This window comes from Phyllobates terribilis, unplaced genomic scaffold (assembly GCF_046119375.1).
Source record: "Phyllobates terribilis strain yellow unplaced genomic scaffold, ASM4611937v1 Scaffold_8__6_contigs__length_399053987, whole genome shotgun sequence".
Lineage (NCBI taxonomy): Eukaryota > Metazoa > Chordata > Amphibia > Anura > Dendrobatidae > Phyllobates > Phyllobates terribilis.
In genome coordinates, this window is record NW_027362768.1 from 95,517,910 (window position 1) to 95,531,247 (window position 13,338).

At 44.6% G+C, this 13,338-nt stretch overlaps 1 protein-coding gene across 1 annotated transcript in view; it reads left to right on the forward strand.

The window, feature by feature from the left end:
• LOC141156776 (calcium-activated chloride channel regulator 1-like) overlaps window positions 1-13,105 on the forward strand; it is a 115,826-nt gene extending 102,721 nt beyond the window's left edge. The window contains exon 14 of the mRNA XM_073643154.1: window positions 11,875-13,105. Within this exon, the coding sequence (XP_073499255.1) occupies window positions 11,875-13,091 (1,217 nt within the window). The 3' untranslated portion in view covers window positions 13,092-13,105. The remainder of the gene's footprint in view (window positions 1-11,874) is intronic.
• Window positions 13,106-13,338: the final 233 nt, after the last annotated feature.

Sequence of the window (13,338 nt, forward strand, 5' to 3'; positions counted from 1 at the left end):
ATGGCGGAAGTGAGCACACAGTGACCGTGCCCTCTGCAGAAGGCCATCTAGTCCGGGATAGTGGGCTAAAAATTGCTGGACAACCAGGTTCAACACGTGAGCCATACAAGGCACGTGTGTGACATTGCCCCGGCGAAGGGCCGCACCCAGGTTTGCAAAATTGTCGCACACGGCCTTCCCTGGTTTCAGGTCCAGTGGAGACAACCATTCATGAAACTGGTTCTCCAGAGCTGACCACAACTCCTCAGCTGTGTGACTCACATTTCCCAGACATTTCAAATTAAAATCCGCCTGATGACGTTGAGCCCTGCTGCCAGCATAGTAAGGAGGTGTGCAGGATCCCTTCTGCGCAGTTAGAAAGCTTGTGGCATGATCAGACAGGCTTTTGGTGCAGGTTGAGGACCGAGAGGAGGTTGAGGAGGCAGAAGCAGTGGAGGAACTTTGAGATAAAGAGGATTGACGCACAACTCGTGGGGACGGCAAGACTTGGACAGCAGCCCCTTATCCTGCTGTCACCATAGTTACCCAGTGCCCAGTCAGCGACATGTAACGCCCCTGTCCATGCCTACTCGTCCAAGTGTCTGTGGTGAAATGCACCCTGTCACACACAGAGTTTCTCAAAGAAGCGGTGATGTTGTGTGCGACATGCTGGTGGAGCGCAGGCACACCTTTCTTTGAGAAGTAGTGCCGACTGGGCATCTGGTACTGGGGCACTGCGACGGACATAAGGTCTCGAAAATCCTCTGTGTCCACCAGGCGGAAAGGCAGCATTTCTGTAGCCAAGAGCTTGCAGATGGCGAAATTCAACCTCTTAGCTTTCTCATGGCTAGGAGGAAATGGTCTTTTACTTGTCCACATCTGAGGGACCGAGGGCTGGCTATTGTGCTTAGACGGGGTTGATAAGGGTGTCCCCGGCAAACTGCCGGTCTGTGAGGAAGATGCAGGCGGACATGTTAGGTTGCCTTCATCCAAAGGTGGTGCTATCGATGTCGGACAGCGCTCAACACCAGCTGGTGTTACCACCTCCAAAGAAAATGATGACCTGCCAATTCACGCTGGCTGTTGCGGGTAAAGAGGTGGCAGGTCTGCGCCCCAAAACAGGTGTGACTGCTGTCCCCCCAGTCACAGAGGATGAAGAGGCCGCGGATGCACAAGATATGGCAGACGGTGGTTGGCCCGGCCGGCTAGGCCGCATTGTAGCACACTGAGCTTCCCACTGCAACTTATGCTTCATGTCCATGTGCCGGTTCATGCATGAAGTACTCAAACTATGTATTTTTTGGCCTCTACTTAGCTTTTGCTGACAAATGTTACAGATAACATGAGTTGGGTCATCTTTATCGATCTGAAAAAATGCCCAGGCTATGCAAGGCTTAGCACCCATGCGACCTGAAGAGCCACCACGACTTGTGGTCAGAGGCAGAGTTGTGTTTCAGGATGCAGTTGTTGACGTGCTTCCAGTACTACGTCTCTGTCCAGGAAGGCGCAACCTGACCTCGTCGTCACTAGCATCCTCCTCCACCTCCTCTGCTCACCTCATCGACTGGCTGACTGTGGGTTGACAGTAAGTGGGATCTCCAACCTCATCATCTTCACCCTGTGTGTTATCACACCCGTCGTCCTCAGAGCCAACCTCTTCCTGCCCTGACAAAAAACTCAAGTTGTCGCTCCAATCAGGTATTTGAGTCTCATCATCGTCTTCCTCATTGTCTCCACCAACAGGAGTTACAGTTTGGGAACGAGGGTCTACATTATGGTCAGAACCTTCTGCGTCTGGTCCTGGATCTGACTCATAAAGATTCTGGGCATCAGTGCAGATAATTTCCTCGTCTGGATTCACAGAAACTCTGGAGCCGACTTCTGATTCCCAGGCTATAGTATGAGTAAACAGCTCTGCAGACTCAACCATCTGTTCTACCCCATACTCAGATGGGCAGCTTGAGACTTGGGAGCTGTGAGGAAGCAAGTGCGATTGGGGTGACACCTCTGAGGACTGGAGTATTTGTGATGTTGAAGTTGAGGTGGAGGAGAGCCCACTTAAAGGAGCACTTGATATCCGTTGAAGCACCTGCTGTTTTTGTGCCTCATCTGGAATTTGTAGCGATTGGCGTGGCCGTAAGAAAGGGATCTTATCACATTGTCTGCTAAAAGAAGTAGACATCTTAGTTTGGCTGGAAGATGGTCTTTCTTCTGCCGATGTTACTGTTGCTTTAACACCTACCCCACGGACACAACCTTTTTATCCCTTCCCTACACGCCTACTCCCCTTTCCACCAGCAGCAGGCCTTTTTCCACTCATTTTGGTGGTTAACTAATTGACAACTCTGGAGTTGTTTGCACAAAAAACAATGGATGGGAACCGAACAGAGCTGAGTGGCCAAACTGTGGTATTAGCCCAAAAGTATTGGCTGGGTTAGATGCAGATAAAAATTATTTTGAATTTGCAACCTGCTGGAGGTTAGTATAGATGGACTAATAGAACAAGTCCCACACACTGCTAGAAGCCAAAATAGTTTTTCAGAGCTAGATGCAGAAAAAAATTATATTGAAATTGCAACCTGATGGAGGTTAATATAGATGGACTAATAGAACAAGTCATACACACTGCTAGAAGCCGAAATAGTTTTTCAGTGCTAGATGCACAAAAAAATTATATTGAATTTGCAACCTGCTGGAGGTTAGTATAGATGGACTAATAGAACAAATCCCATACACTGCTACAAGCCGAAATAGTTTTTCAGAGCTAGATACAGAAAAAAATTATATTGAATTTGCAACCAGCTGGAGGTTAGTATAGATGGACTAATAGAACAAGTTCCACACACTGCTACAAGCCAAAATAGTTTTTCAGAGCTAGATGAAGAAAAAAATGATATTGAATTTGCAACCTGATGGAGGTTAGTATAGATGGACTAATAGAACAAGTCCCACACACTGCTACAAGCCGAAATAGTTTTTCAGAGATAGATGCAGAAAAAAATTATATTGAATTTGCAACCTGCTGGAGGTTGGTATAGATGGACTAATAGAACAAGTCCCACACACTGCTACAAGCTGAAATAGTTTTTCAGAGCTAGATGCAGAAAAAATTTATATTGAATTTGCAACCTGCTGGAGGTTAGTATAGATGGACTAATAGAACAAGTCCCACACACTGCTACAAGCCGAAATAGTTTTTCAGAGCTAGATGCAGAAAAAAATTATATTGAATTTGCAACCTGATGGAGGTTAGTATAGATGGACTAATAGAACAAGTCCCACACACTGCTAGAAGCCGAAATAGTTTTTCAGTGCTAGATGCAGAAAAAAATTATATTGAATTTGCAACCTGCTGGAGGTTGGTATAGATGGACTAATAGAACAAGTCCCACACACTGCTACAAGCTGAAATAGTTTTTCAGAGCTAGATGCAGAAAAAATTTATATTGAATTTGCAACCTGCTGGAGGTTAGTATAGATGGACTAATAGAACAAGTCCCACACACTGCTACAAGCCGAAATAGTTTTTCAGAGCTAGATGCAGAAAAAAATTATATTGAATTTGCAACCTGATGGAGGTTAGTATAGATGGACTAATAGAACAAGTCCCACACACTGCTAGAAGCCGAAATAGTTTTTCAGTGCTAGATGCAGAAAAAAATTATATTGAATTTGCAACCTGCTGGAGGTTAGTATATATGGACTAATAGAACAAGTCCCACACACTGCTACAAGCCGAAATAGTTTTTCAGAGCTAGATGCAGAAAAAAATTATATTGAATTTGCAATCTGATGGAGGTTAGTATAGATGGACTAATAGAACAAGTCCCACACACAGCTAGAAGCCGAAATAGTTTTTCCGAGCTAGATGCAGAAAAAAATTGTATTGCATTTGCAACCTGATGGAGGTTAGTATAGATGGAATAATAGAATAAGTCCCACACACTGCTAGAAGCCGAAATATTTTTTTCAGAGCTAGATGCAGAAAAAACATATATTGAATTTGCAACCTGATGGAGGTTAGTATAGATGGAATAATAGAACAAGTCCCACAAACTGCTAGAAGCCAAAATATTTTTTCAGAGCTAGATGCAAAAAATTTATATTGAATTTGCAACCTGATGGAGGTTAGTATAGATGGACTAATAGAACAAGTCCCACACACTGCTAGAAGCCGAAATATTTTTTCAGAGCTAGATGCAGGAAAAAATTATATTGAATTTGCAACCTGATGGAGGTTAGTATAGATGGACTAATAGAACAAGTCCCGCACACTGCTAGAAGCCGAAATAGTTTTTCAGAGCTAGATGCCGAAAAAAATTATATTGAATTTGCAACCTGATGGAGGTTAATATAGATGGACTAATATAACAAGTCCCACACACTGCTAGAAGCCTAAATAGTTTTTCAGAGCTAGATGCAGAAAAAAATTATATTGAATTTGCAACCTGATGGAGGTTAGTATAGATTGACTAATAGAACAAGTCCCACACACTGCTACAAGCCGAAATAGTTTTTCAGAGCTAGATGCAGAAAAAAATTATATTGAATTTGCAACCTGATGGAGGTTAGTATAGATGGAATAATAGAACAAGTCCCACACACTGCTAGAAGCCTAAATATTTTTTCAGAGCTAGATGCAGAAAAAAATTATATTGAATTTGCAACCTGATGGAGGTTAGTATAGATGGACTAATAGAACAAGTCCCACACACTGCTAGAAGCCGAAATAGTTTTTCAGAGCTAGATGCAGAAAAAAATTATATTGAATTTGCAACCTGATGGAGGTTAGTATAAATGGACTAATAGAATGATGCTATGCCCAAAAGGTTTTACTTCACTAGGTGCAGTAAAAAAATTTGTATTCTATACACAGGTGGTGTAGCTTGCAACACAGATAGGCTTCTCCACTGACTAACACACACTGCAAGAGGACAAAAAGGGTTAGCTTTGCTAGATTTAGCCAAATGCTGTGAAAAAATCTTGCACAGCACTGGCACAGACCTGCCTTGCAAAAAGTGATAGGAACTGATGTAACCTAGCCCTGAAAAGGATTGCAATTACAATTAGTCTTTTCTCCCAACCTATCTATTTAAGAGCACAGACCTGCCTGATAAAAGTGATAGGAACTGATGTAACCTAGCCCTCAAAAGGACTGCAATTACAATTAGTCTTTACTCCCAACCTATCTATTAAGAGCACAGACCTGCCTGATAAAAGTCGTAAGAAATGATGTAACCTAGTCCTTAAAAGGACTGCAATCACAACAATTCCCTACTCCCAAGCTATCCGTAGATTTGTGCGAAAATTGGCTTGAAATTAACAAAGTATAGCGCACACAGCCACAGTCTAACACGCAGCTGCAGCAGTGAGAAAATGGTGGCGACGGGAAAAATGGCTGGGTCTTATAGGGCAAGGACATACACTGCCAATGACACATGCCCTTGCTTGTGTGAAAAAAAGCAGTTCGCTCCGTGTGTGCGCTGCTGATAGGCTGACAGATTGCACCTCCCCACTGTAAATGCGGGAAAGAGAAAAAAAATGGAGATCTTCATTATTCCTGCAGAGATCCATCCTCTGCCCCTCCCCCCGCCCCGCTGTACACTCAAACTGCGTATTAACATTAATTTTCAGCATTACTGAGAAAAAATCCAGTTATGATTTTGGTGCACGAACAGTTATCGAACATAACCTCGAACAGCCGAATTTTGTTCAAATCGTTCGTGTTCGTCGAACGGCTCGAACACGGCCCAAACAGCTCGAATTTGAGATTGGCGAACAGTTCGAATCGAGCACCGCTCATCTCTAGTGTTCAGCGCTTTCCGACATCTATAGCACCACCTTTGGATCAAGGCAACCTAACATTTCCGCCTGCATCTTCCTCACAGACCGGCAGTTTGCCGGGGACACCCTTCTCAACCCCGTCTAACCACAACAGCCAGCCCTCGGTCCCTCAGATGTGGACAAGTAAAAGACCATTTCCTCCTAGCCATGAGAAAGCTAAGAGGTTGAATTTCACCATCTGCAAGCTCTTGGCTACAGAAATGCTGCCTTTCCGCCTGGTGGACACAGAGGATTTTCGAGACCTTATGTCCGTCGCAGTGCCCCAGTACCAGATGCCCAGTCGGCACCACTTCTCAAAGAAAGGTGTGCCTGCGCTCCACCAGCATGTCGCACACAACATCACCGCTTCTTTGAGAAACTCTGTGTGTGACAGGGTGCATTTCACCACAGACACTTGGACGAGTAGGCATGGACAGGGGCGTTACATGTCGCTGACTGGGCACTGGGTAACTATGGTGACAGCAGGACAAGGGGCTGCTGTCCAAGTCTTGCCATCCCCACGAGTTGTGTGTCAATCCTCTTTATCTCGAAGTTCCTCCACTGCTTCTGCCTCTTCAACCTCCTCTCGGTCCTCCACCTGCACCCAAAGCCTGTCTGGTCATGCCACAAGCTTTCTAACTGCGCCTGAGGGATCCTGCACACCTCCTTACTATGCTGGCAGCAGGGCTCAACGTCATCAGGCGGTTTTTACTTTGAAATGTCTGGGAAATGTGAGTCACGCAGCTGAGGAGTTGTGGTCAGCTCTGGAGAACCAGTTTCATGAATGGTTGTCTCCACTGGACCTGAAACCAGGGAAGGCCGTGTGTGACAATGCTGCAAACCTGGGTGCGGCCCTTCGCCGGGGCAATGTCACACTCGTGCCTTGTATGGCTCACGTGTTGAACCTGGTTGTCCAGCAATTTTTAGCCCACTATCCCAGACTAGATGGCCTTCTGCAGAGGGCACAGTCGCTGTGTGCTCACTTCCGTCGTTCGCATCCCGCAGCTCAGTGACTTACATCTCTACAGAAGTCATTGGGCCTGCCACTTCACCAGCTAAAATGCGATGTGCCTACCCGGTGGAATTTAACTCTGCACATGTTGCAGCGACTGTGGCAGCACCGACAAGCCCTGGTGCAATATGTCCTGACATACAGCCTGGGCCAACGAGATCCAGAGGTGGGGCAAATCATGCTGGAGGAGTGGTCTAAGATCAGGGACCTATGCACCCTTCTGCACAGTTTTGAAATGGCGACGAAGATGTTTAGTGCTGACGATGCCATTATCAGCATGACTATTCCGGTGATTTACATGCTGGAGCACATGTTAAACAGAATTCGGAGTCAGGTGGTGGCACAAGAGGAGGTGGAGGAAGTAGAGGAGGAGGAGTTGTATGCGGAAGGGCTAACATCTGCAAGGTCCATACGGTCGGCAGCACCAAGGCAGCAGGCATGTGAGGGTGGGGGAGATGGTTTTACCAGGGCGCATGGTAGCAGCCAAACTAGTGAGGAAGGTGCAGGAGCCCAGGAAGAAGTGGAGGACGAACTGATGGAAGACTCATCAGATGAGGGAGACCTTGATCACATTTCTGTTGTGCGAGGTTGGGGGGAGAGGGCAGAGGAAGGAAGCATGATTGTTACCTCGTCACCAACACAACAGGGACTTGGTGCTCCTGGAAGCGCAAGACACATGAGTGCCTTCTTGCTGCACTACCTGCAACATGACCTTCGAATTGTGAGAATTAGAAATAATCCTGACTACTGGGTTGCCACACTGTTAGATCCCCGGTACAAAAGTAAATTAGCAGAAATTATTCCTGCCATAGAAAGGGATGCACGCATGCAGGAGTATCAGCAGAGACTGTTGCAGAATATTACATGTGCTTTTCCACAAAACACCAGTGGTGCACGTAGTGAATCTCACAGTTCCAACTTGCCAACCGTGGGACCGTCGAGTGTTCAGCACTCAAACCATAACAGAAACACAGTATCTGCTGGTAACATCAATTTTGCGGAAACATTTCACCACTTTTTTAGCCCATCCTTTGCAAGGCCACAGGAGACAAGAAGTCTGACACATAGTCAACGCCTAGAGACGATGGTACACGAGTATCTCCAAGTAAACATTGAAGCCATGACTGTGTCACTGGACCCTTGCTCTTTTTGGGCTTCCAATCTGGATAAATGTCCGGAGCTCACCACTTACGCCTTGCAGATCTTGTCATGCCCCGCAGCCAGCGTTCTGTCTGAACGTGTGTTCAGCGCTGCTGGTGGTGTGCTGACAGGTAAGCGCACGCGGCTCTCCACTGAAAATGTAGACAGACTCACGTTCATAAAGATGAACAAATCATGGATCTGAAAGGACTTTTCTACCCCTGTGTCATCCTGGGGAGAGTAAAAGCTTGATGATTTGTTAAAATCACCTCACCAACCGTTTTAAGCTTTCAAATTACTAATCATGTTTATCTGTATCTTGGCTGGAAAATAATTTGGGCCTTGTAGCAGTGTGCAGTACTGATTCTATTAGGCCATCTATACTAAACTCCACCAGATTTAAAATTACTAATCATGTTTATCTGTATCATGGCTGGAAAATAATTTGGGCATTGTAGCCGTGTGCAGTACTGATACTCTTAGGCCATCTATACTAAACTCCACCAGATTTAAAATTACTAATCATGCTTATCTGTATCTTGGCTGGAAAATAATTTTGGCCTTGTAGCAGTGTGCAATACTGATTCTATTAGGCCATCTATACTAAACTCCACCAGATTTAAAATTGCTAATCATGTTTATCTGTATCTTCGCTGGAAAATAATTTGGGCCTTGTAGCAGTTTGCAGTACTGATTCGATTAGGCCATCTATACTAAGCTACACCAGCTTTCCAATTAATAATAATTTTTCGCTGCATCTAGCCCGGAAAATAATTTATAATCTAGATGCGCAAGACACATGAGTGCCATCTTGCTGCACTACCTGCAACATGACCCTCAGATTGTCAGAATTCAAAATAATCCTGACTACTGGGTTGACACACTCTTAGATCCCCCACACTTTTCGATCAACCTTTTCATTTTAATAAAGAACAAAAAAATGGTAATTTTTGAAATTATAAGCATTAGCAGGTTATTAGAAACTGAAATCAAACAGTTTTCAACTCAAAACTTTATTCTAGGTGATGTTACATTTGCACATAGGACCCCTTGTTCGAAAGGAGCTTCTCAACTCTCTCGTCCATTGAATTTGTCAGGTTTTGGATGGTTTCTGCTTCAATTGTTTTGCATGAGGACAGAATACCCTCCCAGAGCTGTTGCTTAGATGTGAACTGCCTCCCGCCATCATAGACACTCCTTTTGATGATGCTCCAGAGGTTCTCAATGGGGTTGAGGTCAGGGGAGCATGGGGGTCACACCATAAGTTTGTCCCCTTTTATGCCCATATCAGCCAGAGATGCAGATGTGTTATGTGCAGCATGAGACGGTGCATTATAATGCATGAAAATGATCTTGCTGCGGAATACACGGTTCTTCTTCTTGAACCATGGCAGGAAGTGCTGTTTGAGAAACTCCACATACATTATGGAGTTCATCTTTACCCCTTCAGGGATCCTAAAGGGGCCGACAAACTCTCTCCCCATGATTCCAGCCCAAAACATTACTCCACCTCCTCCTTGTTGGCGCCGTAGCCGTGTTTGCATGGGGTGTCCATCAACCAGCCATCCTCCACTCCATCCATCTGGACCATCGAGCATTGCACGGCACTCATCGGTGAACAAAACAGTTTTGAAGTCAGTCTTCATGTATTGTTTGGCCCACTGGAGCCGTTTCTGCTTGTGTACAGTGGATAGAGGAGGTCGACAGGATGGCTTACGCACAGCTGCAAACCTCTGAAGGACCCTGCATCTTGTTGTTCGGGGGACGTTGGAGGCACCAGCAGCTTCAAAAACTTGTCTGCTGCTATGACAAGACTTTTTTGCCGCTGCTCTTTTAACCTGACGTAATTGCCTGTAGGAAAGAGTCCTCAATTTGCCCTTATCAGCACGCACACGTGTGTACTGTGAATCAGCTACATACTTCTTGATTGTGCGATGATCAGGATGAAGTGTCTTGGCAATGTTGATTGTAGTCATGCCTTGACCTAAACACTCCACAATTTGTTGCTTCTCAGCAGCCGACAAATCCTTTTTCTTTCCAATTTTGGCAGAAAATGTAGGGTGCTTAATAATGTGGGACAGCCTTCTTAAGTAGTCTTGCCTTTCATTGGACACACCTGCCAAACTAATTAGCACAGGTGTCTGCAATTGCTTACAGTGATATAAAGAGCCCTGACACACATCACCATCAATGAGTTTAACTGACAAACAAAAAAATTCTTCCCTTATCACTCCTAAACACTTTTTGCATAATAATTTGGAACACAGTGTACATGTGCTTTTCCACAAAACACCAGTGGTTCACGTAGTGAATCTTACAGTTCTAACTTGTCAATCGTGGTCTGTATGGAGTTGTTCAATAAAGGGCCCAAAATTAAGATAACATAGACTGGAGAGGTCTCTATGAATACGAATTCCTAAGTATTTGATACCCTGTGAGGGCCAGGCAAAGGGAAAGTTGGACTGGATGAAATCCTGTATGGATTTGGGGAGGGAGACATCGAGGGCCTCAGACTTCGCTGCATTGATTTTAAAACTTGACCATGTAAAAAAGTGATCTATTTCAGCCATAACAGCAGGGATGGATATATGTGATTGAGTGATATATACTAGGACATCATCAGCAAATGCAGAGCACTTGTACTCGGTGCCTCCCACCTCAATCCACCTAATATTGGGGTTATGGTGAATTAATGAGAGCAGGTGCTCCATCACTAGGATGTATAAGAGAGGGGACAGAGAACATCCCTGCCTTGTCTGATTGGTGATTATGAAAGGTGATGAAAATGTTCCATTTATCTTCAGCCTAGGTGACGTATTGCGATACAGGGTCGTGATTTTGCCTATAAAAGGGTCCCCTAGACCCCTACCCCAAGCTTTTTAAGCATCCAACGAGAGTATCTAATTACAAATTTTTAACTGCATCTAGCCCAGGAAATACTTTGTGCCTAGTAGCAGTGTCTGCTAGTCAGTGGATTATCCCAGCTGTTAAGCAAGCTACACCACCTGTAGTTTGGACACTTAATTTTTTCTAAGGAAATGGTTTGGGCCCCCGGGATACTCAGTGAAGAGCATCGGGGAGGCACCCCAAGGCACAGGGGCTGGGACTGGCGGTAGGACGCCTTGCGGTGGACCGCCAAGCTCGATCCTTATAAAAGCTTTTTAACTGCAGCAGCTTTAGTGGACTCTACTGGAGCTAGAATTACCGCGGCTGCTGGCATGAGATTTGCCCTTCAATAGATCCTTGTAAAAGGATTTAAAGTGTACTCATTCAAATTAGAGAGACAATTTAAATTAAAAAGATTAGACCTGCCTCCACCGCAGGGGGGCTCACTCGACCCACCAGCGGACAGGCACCAGTATTGGGAGAGGGGGATTGGCCGTCAGGGTCCACCGCGGCTCTGGCACAAACCCGGCGACACGGAGGTCGCACGGGCAGGAACAGACTGGCCGTGTCGGCTTCGCACTTTTTTTTTTTTAGAAGGGCATGACATGCCTATATCTGTGTCTCCCCCTCCTTTTACTCCTCCACCTCTTTTCTTTTCGCATGACTATATGTACTTGTCACTTTTCCATGTGTTAGTTGTGTCTTCTGAGCAGTTTGTCAGCTTTTGGACACCTTTGAAGGTGTTTTCTATGTGTTTTCTATGTGTTTCTATGTGGTTTTGTTTGCCTGCCATTGGTTTTAATGGTGTTTGACGGTGTTCGACGAACAGTTCGACGAACAGTTCGGCGAACATACGGGTGTTCGACGAACCGAACCGAACTCGAACACTACGGGGGTGGCTAAACGCTAGTTGTAATGGTGATAGTTCCTGGGAACTCAGATCAAATGCTGTGGATAGGAAATAGTGGTGGTAAAGCTTTATTGCAGCTCACATATTCTTAAATAACCTAAGTGTCATTGTGTTTCTTTTTCAGCTTCACAATATGACCTGCGAATGAGTACAAACCTAAGAGATCTGAGGGACAACTTTAAAAATTCAACTGCTATTGATATCTCCAGCATCACTCCACAACTTTTTGGATCCAGTGAAAAATTCACTTTTGAACCTGGAATTATGATTGGAGAAAATGAAACTGTGCTTTATTTTGCTTTGACTGCCATTAATAAGGACAATCAAGAGTCAGATATTTCTAACATAGCACAGACTAAAGTCTTGACCAACATAACTCCAGAATCTTCTACTGTCCTATTTGAAACAACCCACACTGGCACCTCTATGCAGCAACCTCAAACCATTGCTAGCATGAGCACACCAACCATTGAGAAGTTACCCTCTACTGAGACCACCACTACAGACGTATACTTCACTATACAAACAACTGAGATGGAGATCAGCTCATCATCACATAGTAGTAATATTATACCCACTGACTACTCTTATCCAACAGTTAGCAGTACAGACACACCTGATGTTGACACACCCGACAGTACTGTACGAAATTATACAGTCAGTTTTCAAACTTCTGTAAGTATATCCTCACCTCCTAATGAAAACTTGACCTTCACTGAAACAACCTTGCCACCAATCCGAAGCCCAAAAACTCCAACTAGTGGTATTTACCAACCAACTCATAGCACAGAGTCAGATGTCAGAACACTCACCCCAATATATAGCACTATGCTCCTAACAGATAATACATTTCCTGTTGTCAGCAACTCTGCACCATCTGTAAGTGTATTACCATCATCTGATGGCACTTTGCCACCCACTACTAGTGACTCAATACCACAAACTAATAGTTTGATGCCAACTGACAATACTGATACTACTATTTCTTCAACACTGTCAACTTTGATTGGGACAGTTCCTCCAACTCTCTTTACAGAACCCCCAAATGAATACACCGCCACGCCGGCTGAGACTTCACTAACGCCAACAGACTTCACAGCAGGCAGCAGTATCCCCCAAATCACTGACACAGTAACCGTTACCAGCACGCTGATCTCTAACAATACAAGTAGCATTTCACCATCAGTTACAAAAACGAGTTCCTCAGCTTCTAATATAAATGTAACCGTTGTAGTAGTGGTTGTATGTGTTGCAACAGTTTTAATCTGTATCATAATATGTGTTACCATCTACTGCATAAAAAAATCCACAAGTGGTTCATACACATCCGCATTACCGTAATAATAAAAAAAATACAGGATTAATTAATTGAATTATACGAGTTATTGAAAATCTAAACAGCATTGTGTATATCACCTGTCCATTAGCTTTATTATCAGTAGAAGACTTAGTACTGTGATATGTGCTCAGTGTTTACTACTATTAATAACCTAGAAGGGATATTTGTAGTGATGAGCGAGCATGCTCGCTGATGCTCGGTGCTCGCCCGAGCATCTCACTGCTCGAGATGCTCGGCGCTCGCCGAGTA